The sequence below is a fragment of the Notolepis coatsorum genome, assembly GCF_963971535.1.
Source record: "Notolepis coatsorum genome assembly, chromosome: 7".
Classification (NCBI taxonomy): Eukaryota; Metazoa; Chordata; class Actinopteri; order Aulopiformes; family Paralepididae; genus Notolepis; species Notolepis coatsorum.
Genome location: NC_140171.1, coordinates 95,310,831 through 95,328,881, shown reverse-complemented (window position 1 = coordinate 95,328,881; position 18,051 = coordinate 95,310,831). Strand labels below are relative to the sequence as shown.

Genomic DNA, 18,051 nt, shown 5'->3' with positions numbered 1-18,051 from the left:
GTAAATTAGAAGTAAAAAAATGAGGTCACAGTGTTCAGTATAGACATATGTACAATGTTCGATGCAGAGTAGACGTAACTGAGTTACCATATAATATACAATACTGTGTAGTGTACTAATATACAATACTATATAGTGCAAGGCAGAAATAGGATGAGGTGCAATTTAGGTACAATTTACAGTAGGTGTACGAGTTGTAGTGCAAATCCTTTATCAATAAATATAAAGTGTGTTTGTGTGATCTAAAGTGTGGAGAGTGGGTGCTGCAGTGTGTTGTTTGTTTAAGTGAGTGTGTGCGTGTGGGTGTGTTAAAGCATCTTTGTATATATCACAGCATATGGTGTTTTTTGTTTTTCTCCATTTTCGCTCCGCTGCACGACATTTCCTTTTTTCTTCGTTGACCGTATTATAGTTTAACCAGGGCGAGGCTCTAGTTTTCTTCTTTTTCGTTTTTAATGGGGCGACAGAATTTAATATAGATGACATTGCATCATTGAGATTTTCTACCATTTCATTTAGAGAGCTGTCATGATTGTGTGGTTCATGTAGTCTGATAAGATCAATGAACTTTGATTCAGCTTTGTCGTTTAGGAGCCTCTTTTTAACTATGATTTCTTTTTTGTTTTAGTAAGGGTTATTTGAGTATCAAAAAATATACAGTGATGGTCGGAGAGAGGTAATTCAGTTATTGAGATATTTGTTATGCTTAGCCCAGTTGTTGTTATAACTAAGTCTAGTGTATTCCCAAGCCTGTGAGTTGCATTTGTTATATGCTGTATTAGGTCAAAGCTATCCAGTAGATTTTTTAGTTCTATAGTTTTGGAGTCTGTTTTCTTATTAAAATGGATGTTCAAGTCTCCATTTAGGATCACCTTATCATATCCGGTAACACATAGTGAGATCAGTTCAGAGAGCTCCTGTATAAATATTGGTGAGTGTCTAGGCGGGCGGGATATTGTGACAATAATAGTTGATTCTGTTTTTAGTTCAATGGCAAGATATTCCATTGACATGAACTCGCCTAGTTCTGTGATTCTAAACAAGAGTTTTGAGGAGAAGATTGCTGCAACTCCTCCGCCCCTTTTATTTTTTCTGGGTATTTGAAAAAAGTTATAGTCTGGTGGACAAGCTTCTATCATTATTGATGTAGCTGTGTCATTATTTAGCCATGTCTCTACTAGGCAGATGCAATCTAAGTTATTTTCTTTAACCAGATAATTTACTAAGAATGTTTTATTATTCAGTGATCTGACATTTAGGAAAGCTAATTTTATTTGTTGGACTTCTTTAGAGGAGGTCTGCTTTGGCTTGACCGTGATGGCCCTGAGGTTAATAGCAGGTAAACGCATTGATGGCGTATATTTTTCACCATGCCATTGGCTGGTTATGATTACTGGTATGTTTTGAGAGATGGCATGGCAATTGTGCTATACTGCACTGCACTGACTATACTGTGCTTTCGGGGACATTTGATCAGACGAGATGGCCTTGTGTGATATGGGGGGGGGGGTAGTATAACAATAACCAACATATTGTCTTCCCACTTGGACCAATAATTTATTTAACGTCTGCCTGCGCTGTATATACAGTCTATAGCACATGATCCATAATAGCAGACCTCGGCTCTCAAAGAGCACCTACGGGAGGCTGCAATTAAAAACTGGCCCCTGTAAATGCTCCGGGAGCCAGCTGGACCCTGTCTGATATTTCAACGCCTCAATACCGCCGCCTGGTGGATTTCGGGCGAGTTGCACTCCACTCTAAACCGGATGTGGCGCTCTGTGCATCGGGGAAAATCCTCCGGCAGAGATATCTTGTTATGTTGATCAAGACAAACACTCGAGTGCATTTGATCGCTTTCGAGACGCAAGAATCAATATGCTTTTGGCGTTTATTGCGTCATACAAACAGAAAATGGATATAGCAGATCGACATCAAATAATTGGAATTTTTTTCCTCCAGACGCATCGGCCACAGGTAAGAGGAATCTAACGTTAATTCCAGCTCGATTGTCCATTTATTTCATTGCAATCCATCTGCTCAACGTATGATGTCTTACCAAGGAAAGCCGTTACTGACAATCAAGGAATCATAAACGACTCCCCCCCCCTTTCCTTCACGCATGATGGAGCATAATGTATACCGAGCATACGCATTGGAATTTCTTTATATAGCGTGTATAGGAACGAAACGCCAATCGATTATGTGTAATATGCGTTGGGCCTATAACTCGCGTTCTAGGAATTACTGCTATACACTCCAAAAACATACTTATATTCACAACGGTACTAACACGACAATGTATGAATGGAAAAATATAACGTTCCCACATCCGAAACGATAGATACCCGATGTTGAATAGGCCATAGTAATGTCGATATAGCTATAATATTTAAAAAGTTATAGCCCTGCAAAGAAGGTGAGCGACTCCATAGGCTTACAGCACTGGCAGAGAGTGGTATAAGATGGGCAAAGTGCGTGGCACAGAATGTGTTAACAATTGTTTGTATTGAGCCGTACTGTATTGTACCCATTCTGCAATCCGTTAATACAAATTTCAATCAATAGATTTTTTTAAGGAGCAGCAGTACTGTTAGGCTACTGCTGGCCATTCATCAAGCGAGACATTGCTGATTGTTTATTTATTTTATTAGACAAGATTGATTGATTGATTATTTATTTATTTTATTAGACAAGATTGATTGATTGAAAATTGTATTAACAGATTGCAGAATGGGTACAATACAGTACAGCTCAATACACACAATTGTTAACACATTGGGCGCCGGGGGTTGTGCCCATCATTGTACCCAGTCTGCCAACGTTGAAAGCCTATGGAGATGTTTACCTTCTTTGCAGGGCTATAACTTTTTTAATTGTATTGCTATATTGACATTACTATGGCCCATTCAACATCGATTATCTATCGTTCAGGATGTGGGAACGTTATATTTTTTCATTCATACATTGTTGTGTTAATACCGTCTAGAATACAAGTATGTTTTTAAGGTTTTCTGCTGTAATTCCAAAAACGAGTTATAGGCCCTGACGCATATGATAGATTATCGATTGACGTTTCTTTCCTATACACGCTATATTAAAAAATTCAAATGTATATGATCGGTATACATTATGCTTCATCATGCGTGAAGAAAAGGGGGGGTCGTTTATAATTCCTTGATCGTCAGTAACGGCTTTATTTAGTATGGGTTGATATGTTGAGCAGATGGTTTGCAGTGAAATGAATAAACAATCGGGCTGAAAATAACGTTAGTGTCCTCTTACCGTTCGCCGATGAGACTGGAGGAAAAAGATCCCAATTATTTGACGCCGATCTCCTAGATCCATTTCCGGTTTGTATGGCGCATATCGATTATTGCGTTTCAAAAGCGATCCAAATGCACTATAGTGTTTGTCTGGATCCATGTAACAAGATATGACTGCCAGAGGGATTTCCTCGACGCACCGATCAGCACTTCAGGTTTTGGCGAGAGTGTAACTCGCCCGACCATCCACCAGGCGGCGGTATTGAGGCGTTGCAATCTCATACAGGGTGCCGCTGCAGTCCGGAGGGAGGCTGGATGAATTATGAATGCCATGGTGAAAAAATGAAATATTGATCCCAAAAACGATTTACGCCGTTGTTGGCGTTCAACGCATGGTGGGCAAAAACGGCATAAGTCATTTTTGGCGACCAATGTGTTAAGGGGAGCAGACCAGAGAAAGACTTTCGTCTTGTTTACATCAGGGTCCCCCATTTTCAATTCATCATAAAGACTATGACCAGGCACGTGCACACATAGAGCCCAAGGAGTGCTTGAGCACCTGCCCTTTTGAACCTCATAAAAAAGTGCTATTTAAATAAATATATATTTTTTCTTTTTTACCGTTACGCATATAGACTGCCCTTCCAACTGAAAAATGTCAGGATAGAATCAAAATATTAGGTAAAGAGAGAGAGAGATGCCCCATATTCCATTGCAGTTTGCATGGCCTCCTCAGCGTGCCTCTCCGCGGACCTATATATTTTATGCATAGCGTGGGTGATGATGATGATAGAAACCACTGTGGCACATACAGTTGAATGCTGGTATTACACTCATTAAGGGACACGAAGAAGTCAAGTCCGATGGGATTTGGGAATCTCAAATACAAATCGGGATTGGAATAAAAAATGCATTTATATTAAATACAGAATATACAGCACTTCTTTGGGTCTGTAGGGTAAGCACTTATTCCCTCCCCCCTGAACATTTATGGAGATGTATGGGCCTTTTAGGTCAGTGATAAAAGTGTCTTTCAAGGATAACTGAGCTCCTGCACTGATTATTATACTAGTTAAATATTCAATATTTGATCACCAAAACCCCCCAAAAAGCATAAAAATGGGGCCCCGCCGCCCGAAAAGGGCCCTTAAAAATCAGGCTTGCGTGCTCGGTTAAAACACAATCAGGTATACTGCTAAGCGGGGCAGGACTTGGTGGAGATAGCGTGCCCTCCCACACTTAAATGAGAGTCCTCGCTGCCAAGTGAAAAAGAGCGTCACTGGCTTGACGGCGCACGTCTCGGAGGAAGCGTGCGTTCGACATCAGGACACCCTTGTACCGACTCGTGGGAGAACATGCATACAACAACCAGGTAGGGGAGGGGGGGAATTGGCACAACGACTAATTGGGACGGGGAGAAAATCAGAGAAAAATAGGAGAAAGAGAAGGTAAAAAAAACTATCGGCCAATTGCATTATCCCGCATACTATCTAAGGTGCTCGAGATAATCTTATTGTATAGAATAGAAATGTACATTCTCACCAGTGATAATCAATTTGGCTTTAAACAAAAATATGGAACAGACATGTGCATATATGCTTTAAAAGAAATAGTAGCCAAGTATAGAAGACAGAACTCTACAATGTTCTTATGCTTTATGGATGCCTCTAAGGCATTCGATAGAATAAACCATAACATACTGTTCCATAAACTGTCCCAAAGAGGGGTTCCTAAGGTCATAGTTAGGATTTTAGCATTTTGGTATGCCCATCAGCTTATACAAGTTAAATGGGGTAACTATGTCAGCTCATTTTAATGTGGGTAATGGCGTAAGACAGGGCGGGATTTTGTCTCCCTTCCTGTTCAATGTATATATGGATGACCTCTCCACTAAACTAAGGGAATGTAAGACTGGATGCATGGCGGGGGAGAGCCTTATCAACCATCTGATCTATGCTGATGACTTAGTGTGACCGGTGTGATCTCGCTCTGCATTGTGTTTAGGGATTGTTAAGGGATCGCCCTGAGTAGGAGTTGAACCCCGGTCTCCCGCGCCGCGGGCGGCATCACAGACCACTGTACCAAGAGGTGAATTCTGGGTCTGGATGCCTCTGGGGAGTGAGTTTTACTTGCAGTACCGCTTAACGTCCACAGTCACTTCACTATACAAGTCCCTCGTGACTGTGGATAGACATGCGGTACCTCCGTTACATTAGTCCAGTGGCGGCTCGCCACTAGGGGTGCTCGGGCGCCGACCCCCCTGGTGAACCCTGGTTAAAATGAGAGAAGAACAAGATTTTTTGTTTTGTTTTTTGTTTTATAGCCCTATAAATAATATAAACATGTTTAAAATTAATAATATTTACTCATTTTAAGTATGTTTGTGTTTCCAATGCACAATATAACGTTAATATATCAAATAAAAAAATAATCGTTTTCCTGAACAGGAAGTGACTCACTCCTGCCGCATTTCTCCTGCCGCATTTCTCCTAGCCGTATTTCTCGGCCCGGGCTAGACGCAATCGCGCTCTGAGTGCGCGTCACTGTTTCATCGCTGTATCCGTCGCAGCCAATCAGTGCGTAACGCGCTGTGCGTTGAAATATGATGTTTATGATGGAAGCCGGGCGCGATTTGAAGCGGTCTAGGCAAGCATTTAGAATTTCCGTCTAGAATTTCCGTAGCCGCATTTCGCGGAGACGCTCTCTTTTTCCGTAGCCGCATTTCTGATTGGCCGACGCCAGTTTCTACACTGGTTAAGCTTTCGAAGTAGGTTAAGGAGGTAGCGTTAGAGTTTGTCTTAGAGCGTGACGGCAAGTTCTTTCGACGGTTAAGCTTAGGCACTCTCGGAGTTTGTCTTAGAGCATGGTGATAGAACGCCAGGTAGTTTGCAGGCTGTTCGATGCGGAAATGGGCAAAGACACAGCTCGTTCATTGAATTCATCACAGTACTGTTGTGTTGTGCTAACAAGCTAATCTGGATGCAGTCTGGACAGAGTGGATAACTGGATATACATCAACAGTCTGGGGACAACAGTGGACATTATACACTTTATCAAGCCCTCCTGCTCGACCACGTAAACAGTGAGTTAATTCGGTCTCTCTCTCTCTCTCTCCCTCTCGCTCTCTCTCTCTCTCACAATCCTGTGTCTCCGAGAAATGCGGCTACGGAAAGTATTGACGGTGCTGCCTTGCTGAGATGATAATAGCACTTCAAAACGCACTGCTGTGTTGTGAACTATAACATTAATTTCGCTGCTGCTGATGCATAATGTATGAATGAATGAATGAATGAATGAATGAATGAATGAATGGTGAGTTGTTTAAAATGACAACATATACATGTGTTAATTATTTATTGGATTGATCCGAGAGACAGAGAGAGAGATTGCTCCAGAGCATTTATTAACGTTACGTTACATTTTCAACTCGACCTAACGTGAACCCCCTGCGAGTCTGCGACCCACCAACAGAAGATAGTACCAGCCGCCACTGCATTAGTCATACTGTCCCGCTATAGTGCTGATTTACAGCAACTGCTTAAAATCTGCTGTGTATGGTATACAACATGATATCAAATTCAACCCTAAAAAGAGTGTTGTTATGATAGTGAAAACTAAGGAGGACCAGAAGCAAAAGTTTCCCTCCTTCTTGCTGTCTGACTGCGCTCTAGATGTGGTGAAGAGTATGCGATATTTGGGTCACAATATCACTGATGACATGTGTGATGATGTTGATGTGCAGCGCCAGTGCTGCAAACTGTATGCACAGGCCAATATGCTGGCACGAAAATGTTATATGTGTACAGACAATGTAAAAATAAGCCTGTTCAGAGCCTATTGTACTCCATTTTATACTGCACATCTATGGTGTAAGTATAGCACATAAAAAACAAAAAGAAAAAAAACTGCAGGTAGCATATAATGATGCATTTAGGATACTCCTTAAGCTCCCAAGACAGACTAGTGCAAGCCATTTGTTTGTGACTAATGTACCCACCTTCCATGCTCTGCTGAGGAACCTGATGTTTAAATTTGTGTGTTGTTTATTAGAGTCAAAAAACAAGATAATAGTGATGTCAAACAAAGTGATACAAGGTACTCCTCTGATTTGTGGAAACATTGGAACCGATGCCTTTATGTATTTTAATGTATTTTAATCTATGTTGTTGGCCTTGTTTCTTTTGTTATTGTATTCTTGTTGTTGTTTTGTATTATGTGTAATATGGACCTTGAGACTGAAATAAAGTCTTCATCATTGTAATGTACAGTATAATATAACTGATAGGGCATACATACCCTCATCTGCACCTTTGATTATACTGCCTACTTGCTCATGTGCTTATATTCAGAGTTAATTATATTGTTTGCACTGCTTATTTGTACTTTTATACTGTACAATAATTTGTATTGCCTATATTTACGTCTTCTACTATTACCCTGCCCATACCTGTACCCTCCCCCTCTCCCCCATGCTGCCTAACCTTCCCCAAGGGGATCAATAAAGGAATATCTTATCTGATGTTCCCAGATTCCAGTTCCCCCTAGTTCCCAGTGAAGTCGTATACAGTAGTAGTGCAACCAGATTTGAACCTGGGACCATAGGATCCACAGGCGGCCACACTAACCAGCTGAGCTAAAGGGTCCAACTTGTTAGCAGGTGCTGCCTGGTTGACTGTGACCGACTCACCAGTAGTTTATACAGTAGTAGTTTATATTCCCAGAATATATGGTGAATATATACAGTAGTAGTTTATATAGTAGTTTATGTTCCTAGAATATATGGTGAATATATACAGTAGTAGTTTATATTCCCAGAATATATGGTGAATATATACAGTAGTTTATATAGTAGTAGTTTATGTTCCTAGAATATATGGTGACTATATACAGTAGTTTATGTTCCCAGAATATATGGTGACTATATACAGTAGTAGTTTATGTACCCAGACTATATGGTGAAGTTGTATACAGTAGTTGTTTATGTACCCAGACTATATGGTGAAGTTGTATACAGTAATCATTTAAATAGTAATGTTCCCAGAATACATGAAGTTGTATACATTAGTAGTTTATGTTCCCAGAATACATGGTGAATATATACAGTAGTAGTTCATATAGTATCTGTTTATGTTCCCAGAATATATGGTGAATATATACAGTAGTAGTTTATACAGTAGTAGTTTATGTTCCCGGAATGCATGGTGACTCCACAGCTCAGCGTGATTTTTTACCCTTTAACATTTATATACGTTATTGGGCGCCATCCTTTGAACGCCAACCACGTGTATATAAATGTTATTTGATCGTTTTTCCTTTTTTTCCATATTTGTATTCATTATTCATCCGGGGACCTCAGTGTTACCATAGGGAATGAGTCTGAGATCGCCAAAGTGCAATACCCGCCGCATCCAGCTAGACGGCGGTATCGAGCACCCTTTGAAACCTTGTATATTGGCCTGTGCAACGTCAAATGTCACCGGGCTCACTTTTCTTTGTCGGGCGAATGGAGCGGTTATATCGATCGGATTGAGAAGCGTCAAATGCTCCCGATGCATGATGTGTGGTGGATTATGTTGGCGACACGATCGACACCAATACAGGGACTCGCGATCAGATAATTGGAATATTCTTTTTGGGGTACATCCTAGTGAAGGTAAGGGCTATATGATATCAATCCTGCGTTGATCCAACCATGTCTTCACCCCGATCGCAACGTATGTGTGTAACGTTACTCCACAACGTAGGCCGTTGGTGAAGATCAAAGCATAAAAAAACGACCCCCCCCCCCCCCCTTTCATGTATTCATGATGAAACATAATACCTATGATATAGATTTGATTTGGGAATAATAGCGTGTACAGGCAAGAAACAGCAACGTTTATAGTAGAATTGACGTATAAGGCTATTACTCAGCCTTTCGGGAATTACCCCAGACCACGCTATAACTATACTTATATTCACCACGGTATAACACGGGAACGTATGGATGGAAAAATTCATTCTTTTTCACATATTGAACGATAGATAGGTAATGTCAAATGGGCCATAGTATTGTATCCATAGCTATATTATAGAATATAGTTATAGCTCTACAAACAAGGTGACACACTCCTATCTTTTAAAGCGTGGCAGTGCTAGAACGTGGCCCGTCTAATCCCCGGCGGCCAATGAGTTTTACTATGTTTTATTTTTATTGTTTTATTTTATTTTTAATATTATAATTTTTTTTAACCCTGTAGCACTTTGGGATCCTAGTCAACGAAAAGTGCACTACAAATACAATTTATTATTATTCACCCTGGTATCATGCTTACTACACCCCACCTTGTCTGGTGTACTAACATCATCCACTGGCTCACCCCAAGGTTGTGTTCTTTCCCCACTCTTGTATATACTAATGACTGTAGAGGTCAACATGCAAATAGTCACATCGTCAAATTTGCAGATGATTCTGTAATTGTTAGTCTCCTGAGTGACAATGAGGCCAACCATGGCCCAGTTGTAGATTACTTGTTTCCTGGTGCGAAGAGGCATTTCTACAACTAAATGTCACAAAGACTAAAGACATGTGCATTGATTTTAGACGATCTTCACTAGCTCCTCAGAGTAGTGTCATTAATGGTCAGACAGTGGATTTGGTGACCACTTATAAATATCTCGGTTCCATTATTGACAATCATCTGAAATTAGATTTTAACACTGAAATGGTCTGTAAGAAAGGTCAGCAGCGCCTCTAGCCAAATTTCAGGTGGATAAGTCCTTTATGATTTTGTTCTATAGGGCCTTCATAGAGTGTTGTTTCCTTTGCTGCCATTTGTTGGTATGGAAACCTTGGCATTAAACAAAATAATGCCCTTAACAGGATTGTGAGGGGGGCTAGCAAGATTGTAGCGGTACAATTCAGCTGTCTGGGTCATACTGTATATGACGAGCAGGTGCTCAGGAAGGCGTCATCAATTAGAGCGGACAGCTCTCACCCCCTAAATCCTGAGTATCAATTATTGCCTTCCGGCTAACGTTTGGAGACCCCTGCAGCTAAAAACAATAGATATAAATTCTCATTCATACCTACCTCCATTCGTGCCATCAATGGAGGAGGCAGGAGAGGGCGGCTTTGAGGTGGGTGTTTGGTTGTGCTTGCTTGTTTGACTGTTGTCATGATCTGATCCTGCGACTATGTACTTTGTCTGTCTGTGTTCTTGTTGTTATGTATGTTTGCTGTGTTTTTTTTGGAGCTCCTATTTATCTGCTGTAACATGAATTGCCCAGTTTGGGACATACTGTACTAATAAACTTGACCGTGGGCAGTGAGGAAATGTCTTTATAGTAGTGTCTTTACACCTGTATCACTGTACATATTAATACTACAAATCTGTACATACATCTGATTAGTGCTATTACTCAGTAGTACTAATTGATATATTTTATACCCAGTTTAATCACCTGTACACTGTATATTGCTGTTGCACTTTACCGTTACATCTTACCTCTGGTTGGATGCCAAACTTCTTTCCGTTGTATTGTACCTGTGCTGTATGATGACAATGCATTTGAATCTAATCTAATATTCAAGCCTACTGTATACACCCACCGGGTATAGACAGGCTACACGTCAGCTGCACATTTCTGATGAAATCCCTCAATTTATGGACAAGCCGTGGAGGTTCCACTCGAGGACGAGTCACCCGGTGTGGAATGTCTGCCGCCCTGTTGCACTTATCTCTCCGTTCTTTTACATTATGACCTCATCCATCTCATCGCGCTCCTTCTTTTGTGCATGTTTTTCAGCGGTGGAAGAAGTACACAGTTCCTTTACTTAAGTAAAAGTAGAAATACCCAGATAAATGAGTACTCTGGTGAAAGTAAAAGTCCTCTATTCAAATTCTACTTGAGTAAAAGTTGCTAAGTATTTGTTATTGAATGTACTAAGTATCTAAAGTAAAAGTATGCATTCTACATAACGTTTGTGTATCCCAGTGCTTGGGAGCATTCAACCCTCGATCCATTGACCTTTAAGGTTAAAGTGGTATGTGGTCCAGTTATGCTGCTCTGATCAAAGGTTATGTTAAAGTGGTATGTGGTCCAGACTAGTTATGCTGCAATGATTACGTCCTCTTGGAGTTCACAGGCTTCAATGTGAAAGTATATCATCTTCATACATGTTTGCCATGTTTTCTATGCAAAATATTTTTCTTCAAAGTAACTAGTAACTGATGGGTTCAGATAAATGTAGTGGAGTAAAAAGTACAATATTTCCTTTGAAATGTAGCAGAGTAAAAGTATAAAGTTCCCTGAAATGAAAATACTCACATAAAGTACAAGTAGCTCGCAATTGTACTTAAGTACAGTACTTGAGTAAAAATACTTAGTTACTCTCCACCACTTTACCCTTTCGAGTCCCCGTCGCAAATCTTTTGGAATGTTACATCATTCCGCCTCGTCTCGTTCCACTCCGTTCTCGCTTTGCCCTCACGTCGGCCTCATTTCCCCCCAGTACGTTAGACTCTCCTTCCTGTGGCTGTCTTTCATCTGTCCACACACGTTTACCACGGAGGGCTCTGGCTAGCATCATCAGTACCAGCTCAGCATCAGGAGTGGTCCAGCTCCATAGCAGCAGCTGTCAACACTTTTGTGCCCCCGTTCCCTGGAATCCATTTTCCCAGGGGGGGGGCCAACATCCACTGGAAAAACATCTGGAAGAAACTCAATGCAACGTGATTTATGCCGATTGGATAATCCCAATACTACAAATTCTGGGTCAAACCCCTTTTTGACCCTCCTCCGTGTCTGCGCACAGGTGAGTGGGATAGTCTGTTGGCAATGAATGGTTAGTGTCTCCCCCCCCCTCCCCCCACACACCTCCTCCTTTCATCCCTTCACCCCCCTTTCTTCTCAGAGGGCTATATATTGGGAGCTTGTGACTAATCTGCATCTAAGCATCACTTGTACTCACGTACTCATCTTTGGTTCATTTTGCGAGTGAGGGACACGGAGCAGACGTTTTGGAGATGAATTGCCTGTTGAAGCTGGCGCTGCTGCTGGTCTGTGTCCAGAGAGGAGAGGGCCGCTGGCTGAGGCCACTGCTCGGTAAGACTGGCCGAGCGGAGGAGAGGGGGTCATGACCCTCTTATCTGTTGGACAGAATTGAATTTCGGGACGACACAGTCTGTAACACAGTGACTTCAGATCCAGAGCCGTGTGGCTGTTGGGATATGACTTTCTGCTGAGAATTTGTTGATTTTGTGAAGTTGAAATATAGTCAATTGTCAAGTCTGCGTTTAGTTTTGCAGTCAGCGAGAGTAAGGCTCGATAGTTACAGCGTGATTTCAATGAAGAACATCAAGGGGTTCCGTTAGTGACGTTTTGATTGTTGATACAGGAGGTGATGAATGATTTGACATTGTTGAATGTATAGATAACCTTCTCTCTCCATCTTCCAGAGCACAGAGGAGAAACTGTATCCCCATCCCACTCTCCGGACGAAAACAAGAGAAGTGGAGAGGCCAGCGAAGACGAAAGCCCAAAACAAGGTCCCGGACCCGGAGAGTCGACGGGACACGCAGTCTCCGTCCCGATCCGGATTCGCCGCGCGTCTCCGGATGCCCACTGTAGCCTGCGCTCCGTCCTCCTGGAGGTCAGGGACCTGGGCCTGGGCTACGACTCGGACGAGACCGTCCTCTTCAGGTACTGTGGCGGGGTGTGCCCCCGCGTCCGCTCCAACCATGACCTCACCCTCACCAAGCTGCTGTTGGCCGGCCTGCTGCCCAGCCTGGCGCCCGGGGAGCTGTGGCACAATGCACCCTGCTGCAGGCCCACGCACCACGAGGACCTGGCCTTCCTGGACAACTCCCACCACTGGCACAGAGTGGAGAAGTTCTCGGCTGCCAGCTGCAGCTGCGTTGGCTAGCGGGGAGGAGGTGGAGGCGGTGGAGCGCGCGCTCTTGTAACGTCTGTAAATGTAAAGACTATTTGTTTAAAAAAAACATTCTCTAATGTCAAGCCAATGTCTCCCTTTGCTGGAAGAAGCCTGATTTTCCCGATAATGTGGACTAGAATTGAGGCGTTATGCTAAGAAAAACGAAAGAAAAAGTGGTATTGTTTTTGAATAAGCTCAAAAGAAAGGTGTATTTAATTATTTAAGTCCTCCTTGGAGAAACTTTCACCCGGGACAAGAATGGATTGTGCATCCTTTGCTGTGAAACGTGGAGCTTTTACAATTCAAAGTCCTTCATGGTCCAACAATGTATTTATGTACAATAAATTATTTATTTATATGATATATTTTGTCAAGCTGATTAACTTATTTTGAGACATACGTAGTTTTTACTTTATGTACAGTTCATAATAAATACTGCCATGTACTTAAAACATGTTGGTGGAATCATCATTAATGACAATTATACACAGTCCAATTCACATAGAAAAAGGTTTATTCAAAGTTGCGTTAAAAAAAGAAAATTATAATTTTACAGGTGTTTCATCCAAAACCTGTTGAATGCATTATTATTATTATTATTATTATTATTCTGAAGTAGAATAGCCGACTCTGCATCAAAGCCATTGATGGTGTGTTGCATTGAATGTATCCTACCTTTACAACAAATGCAAGCAAAGTGGATGTTTGTTTTTCTTATTTTCACGATGAAAACATTTCATCAATGAATTTAAATTCAACAAAGAAACTATGACACTATCATGACACTAACCTTTCAGGTTTCACCCCGATGTTTTAGGCTCAACCATCACGGGGATAATACCCCGATATGAAATTATGATTTTTGTCAAGAATAATGACATTTGGTCGATAACCATGCTTCGCTGGTTATCCACGGGGCCTTGGTGTAGAACTCTGCACGTAGTTTTCAGCCACAGAAATGAATTACGCATTAAAGCCCCAATCAGAGATTGTATGACAAATGTGGGCATGTAGTCCTTAAAAGAACATGCCAACATTTTGGGAAATTAGCTTATCGTCTTCTCCAGAGAGAGAGACAATGAATGGGAGCGGACAGTGCCGGTTAGCCTTCGGGAGAGGTGTTGGTTGGACAATGCCTAGGCTAACCGGTCATGTCCACTTCCATTCATTGTGCTAAGCTAGGCTAACGTACAGCCAGATAGCTTTCTACTGAACACACAGAGAGGAAACTGGTATCTATCTTCTTGTCTCTCTCTAGAGAAGACGGTACGCATTTCTCCAAATGTTGGCGTGTTCCTTTAACGTACATCTGAATACAGGTCTGTCTTACTCCAGTGTTCACAAACCTCTCTCGTATCTCGCTGTTCTCTAATGTTAGTCCTTGTATCAACAGCTCAGTCATATTTACCTGTTCTGTTCTGTGCAATGTGGACAAAATCTTCCATCACAATGTGGTAAATTTCACATCTTAATAACGATATAAATCAGGATATTGTACGTTTTCTGTAAATTCAATAAAACATTTGTCTATACAAAATAACCACATACTTCATGACTATTTTTGGATAATCCTGAGTGTGAACTAAATACAAATGAAAGGCAAAGACGCATGCACATCCCCAGAGGAGAGGGCCAGACTGGCTGGGCGGAGGAGACACATTTGTACGTGCAGTGAGATGAGGTGCGCTTGATTTCCACCACAGACCAGCTGTTCTGTACCAGAGTGTTGCAGGGAGTCTCGCTCTCGCTCTCTCTTTCTCTCTCTCTCTACCATATGCATAGCTCAGTCCTTCCCAGCATGGCTCTTTAATGTAACTACCAATGGTTCCTATGTGGCCGTCACATTCTCCTCCTCTTCCTCAGTCTCCTCTGGCTCTGCTGCCCACACCTGGACTTGTCCTTCCATGGACGTCAAGAGGCAGGTCTCAGAAGGGTGGAAGGACAGCGACTGGACAACAGCCTTCCCCACAGGCAGCTTCAAGGTCAGAGACCCCTAGGAGTCAGATGGGATTAAGAAGGTTGTCACGGACTGCAAGCAGTGCACGCACGCACTCCTTTACCGTCAGTAGCATAACCAAGGGTGTACACCTGGGAGTGCTACATTCATTCATATTATCATACATACATTTATATATATTTATTATATTGGTGTTGCTATTTGCCTGGTAGGTTAATTAATTGATGTGTAGCACCTGTGTAGGAAATTGTTAATGTATGATGTGTAGCACCTGTGGGAGGCTATACCAGGTGTACATGAGGGCCGTTTTGGTCTTCACCTGGCTGAGTTACGAAGTAGGTAACATGGTGAAGCTCCGTAAGTGTTTTTGTTAGTTCTGTGTATTATTGTGAGCTATTGTGGAAGTCATTTTGTATTGTAAGTATAGAGTATTTTTATATATAGAGTATGTGCAAAGACCTGCATCCATACAGTGTTGTGGAGAACGAGGGCTTTGGCTATATCCTGAAGACACTCGAACCAAGGTACATGCCTCCGTCGCAACGTTTTTTCACTGATACAGCCGTACCCATGCTCTACAGAGAAGTGAAGTTGAAGAATCTTTGAGTACAGCAGAACGGGTTGCCTTAACTTGTGATGCGTGGACATCACGTGCAGTGGATTCATATGCGACTATAACAGCTCATCATGTCACAGAGGACTGGCGACTGCAGTCTCACGTTCTCCAAACCAGAGCAGTACACGAAATTCACACTGGGGCAAATATCGCAGACCTCCTGGAAACTGCAGCGCAAGAATGGGGGATTGCCGACAAACCTGGCGGTTGTCACTGACAATGACAACCAGCAGTAGACGTGTCTTACCTCGACCAGATCCCAGCAGTAGACGTCTTACCTTGACCAGGTCCCAGCAGTAGACGTGTCTTACCTCGACCAGGTCCCAGTAGTAGACGTGTCTTACCTCGACCAGGTCCCAGCAGTAGACGTGTCTTACCTCGACCAGGTCCCAGCAGTAGACGTGTCTTACCTCGACCAGATCCCAGCAGTAGACGTGTCTTACCTCGACCAGGTCCCAGCAGTAGACGTGTCTTACCTCGACCAGGTCCCAGCAGTAGACGTGTCTTACCTCGACCAGGTCCCAGTAGTAGACGTGTCTTACCTCGACCAGGTCCCAGCAGTAGACGTGTCTTACCTCGACCAGGTCCCAGCAGTAGACGTGTCTTACCTCGACCAGATCCCAGCAGTAGACGTCTTACCTCGACCAGGTCCCAGCAGTAGACGTCTTACCTCGACCAGGTCCCAGCAGTAGACGTGTCACCTTACCTCGACCAGATCCCAGCAGTAGACGTGTCTTACCTCGACCAGGTCCCAGCAGTAGACGTGTCTTACCTCGACCAGGTCCCAGCAGTAGACGTGTCTTACCTCGACCAGATCCCAGCAGTAGACGTGTCTTACCTCGACCAGATCCCAGCAGTAGACGTGTCTTACCTCGACCAGATCCCAGCAGTAGACGTGTCTTACCTCGACCAGGTCCCAGCAGTAGACGTGTCTTACCTCGACCAGATCCCAGCAGTAGACGTGTCCGTCCTCGGAGCAGCTCAGGACATGCGTGTCTTTGCTGGAGAGGCAGCACTCCAGCTTGTAGCCCTTCATCTTGTGCCCTGTGTACCTGAGAACAAAACCACACAGTGAACCGCCGTCAGCAGCTGAGGTTCCATTTGTGATGTTGTAACGTATGTCAAAGCACTTGTTTGTTCCATCAAAAAGTAGGTAGAGGCACTATGTACAACATTTCAAAAGCATGTATGTAATATATGTATAGGATTAAATATATCACATAATGGAGAGAGATGTGTAAGAGTACTATATGTGTGTGTATGTATGGATATGCGAATGGATGGACATTAACCCCTTAAGCCCGAGTGGTCCAGTACCGGACAGACAATAATTTCACGCCATAAATAGCATTTTTTTTCTTCAAATGTAGCCAAGAGTAAATACTAGGGCTGTCAGTTTATCGCGTTAATTAGATACATTTATTACACAGCAAATTATCACGTTATGAAAATTAACTCAACATTTTTTAATCTCATTCATTCCATAAGACGTAGAATACACATTTACAGACTTTTTTTTAATATGGTCCATTTGCATGTTCTTGGTATCTGATTCTAGGGACATCTATGGATCTCAGGAAATGTATTCCCAGTGTCAGAAATACTGTGTCTGTTACTAGGCTTGAGTAAATTGTAATGAACCAAATGAGTGACTGTGAGTAACACCATGCTAAAATTGACCAGACCTGAAAAATCTAAGCAAATGAATAAATGGAAGATGATTAAACAGAAGGTTTTGTAGATACAGTACTGAATTCTGCCATCCGGACACATGCCATTTGAAATATGATTATAGAATATCAGGCCTAAAATGGTTATGTGATTAAAATGCAATTAATTAGATTACTTAATTACAAATCAAATACAAATTAATTAGATACATTTTTTAATCGCCTGACAGCACTAGTAAAATACCCTAACCGTATCAAAATAGCAGTCAACATGTATATTTTGTAAAGTCCCCCCCCCCCCCCCCCCCCCCTATGTTGAAAACAAACCTACGCCCTTGCCCCCATGTGAATTCTTAAAACCGGTGTCCATGTCGATTCACTGAGTGGCGGGTGAAGCAGTGACTCACTCTCCCAGCATCTCCCCGGTGCTCTTGTCCAGGAGTCTGACTGTGGAATCTAAGCTGGAGGTCAGAGTGCACTGGCCGTCCTGACTGAAACACACGCACGTGATGGGACCTGAAACACACATAATCACACACACACCCAGGAATTTAAAACATTTAAAATTTTAAAAATCAACTATTATTTGCATACTCATGTCTAGTGTATTCGCCCAATAAATTCGC

At 42.3% G+C, this 18,051-nt stretch overlaps 2 protein-coding genes across 2 annotated transcripts in view; one reads left to right on the top strand and one right to left on the bottom strand.

Moving 5' to 3' along the window:
- Nucleotides 1-12,274: 12,274 nt before the first annotated feature.
- On the top strand, nt 12,275-13,173 carry LOC311231701 (persephin; the record flags this gene model as incomplete). Its single annotated transcript, XM_084318329.1, has 2 exons — nt 12,275-12,353; nt 12,707-13,173. The coding sequence occupies 2 exons, from the start codon at nt 12,275-12,277 to the stop codon at nt 13,171-13,173; spliced, it is 546 nt and encodes a 181-aa protein (XP_084174455.1).
- Nucleotides 13,174-13,699: 526 nt separating this feature from the next.
- The window catches only part of wdr83 (WD repeat domain containing 83), a 50,331-nt gene continuing 45,979 nt past the window's right edge, over nt 13,700-18,051 (bottom strand). Inside the window, exons 8-10 of the mRNA XM_084318083.1 lie at nt 17,833-17,941; nt 16,693-16,807; nt 13,700-15,175 (exon numbers count right to left, since the gene is read on the bottom strand). Of these exons, the coding sequence (XP_084174209.1) occupies nt 15,011-15,175; nt 16,693-16,807; nt 17,833-17,941 (389 nt within the window). The 3' untranslated portion in view covers nt 13,700-15,010. The remainder of the gene's footprint in view (nt 15,176-16,692; nt 16,808-17,832; nt 17,942-18,051) is intronic.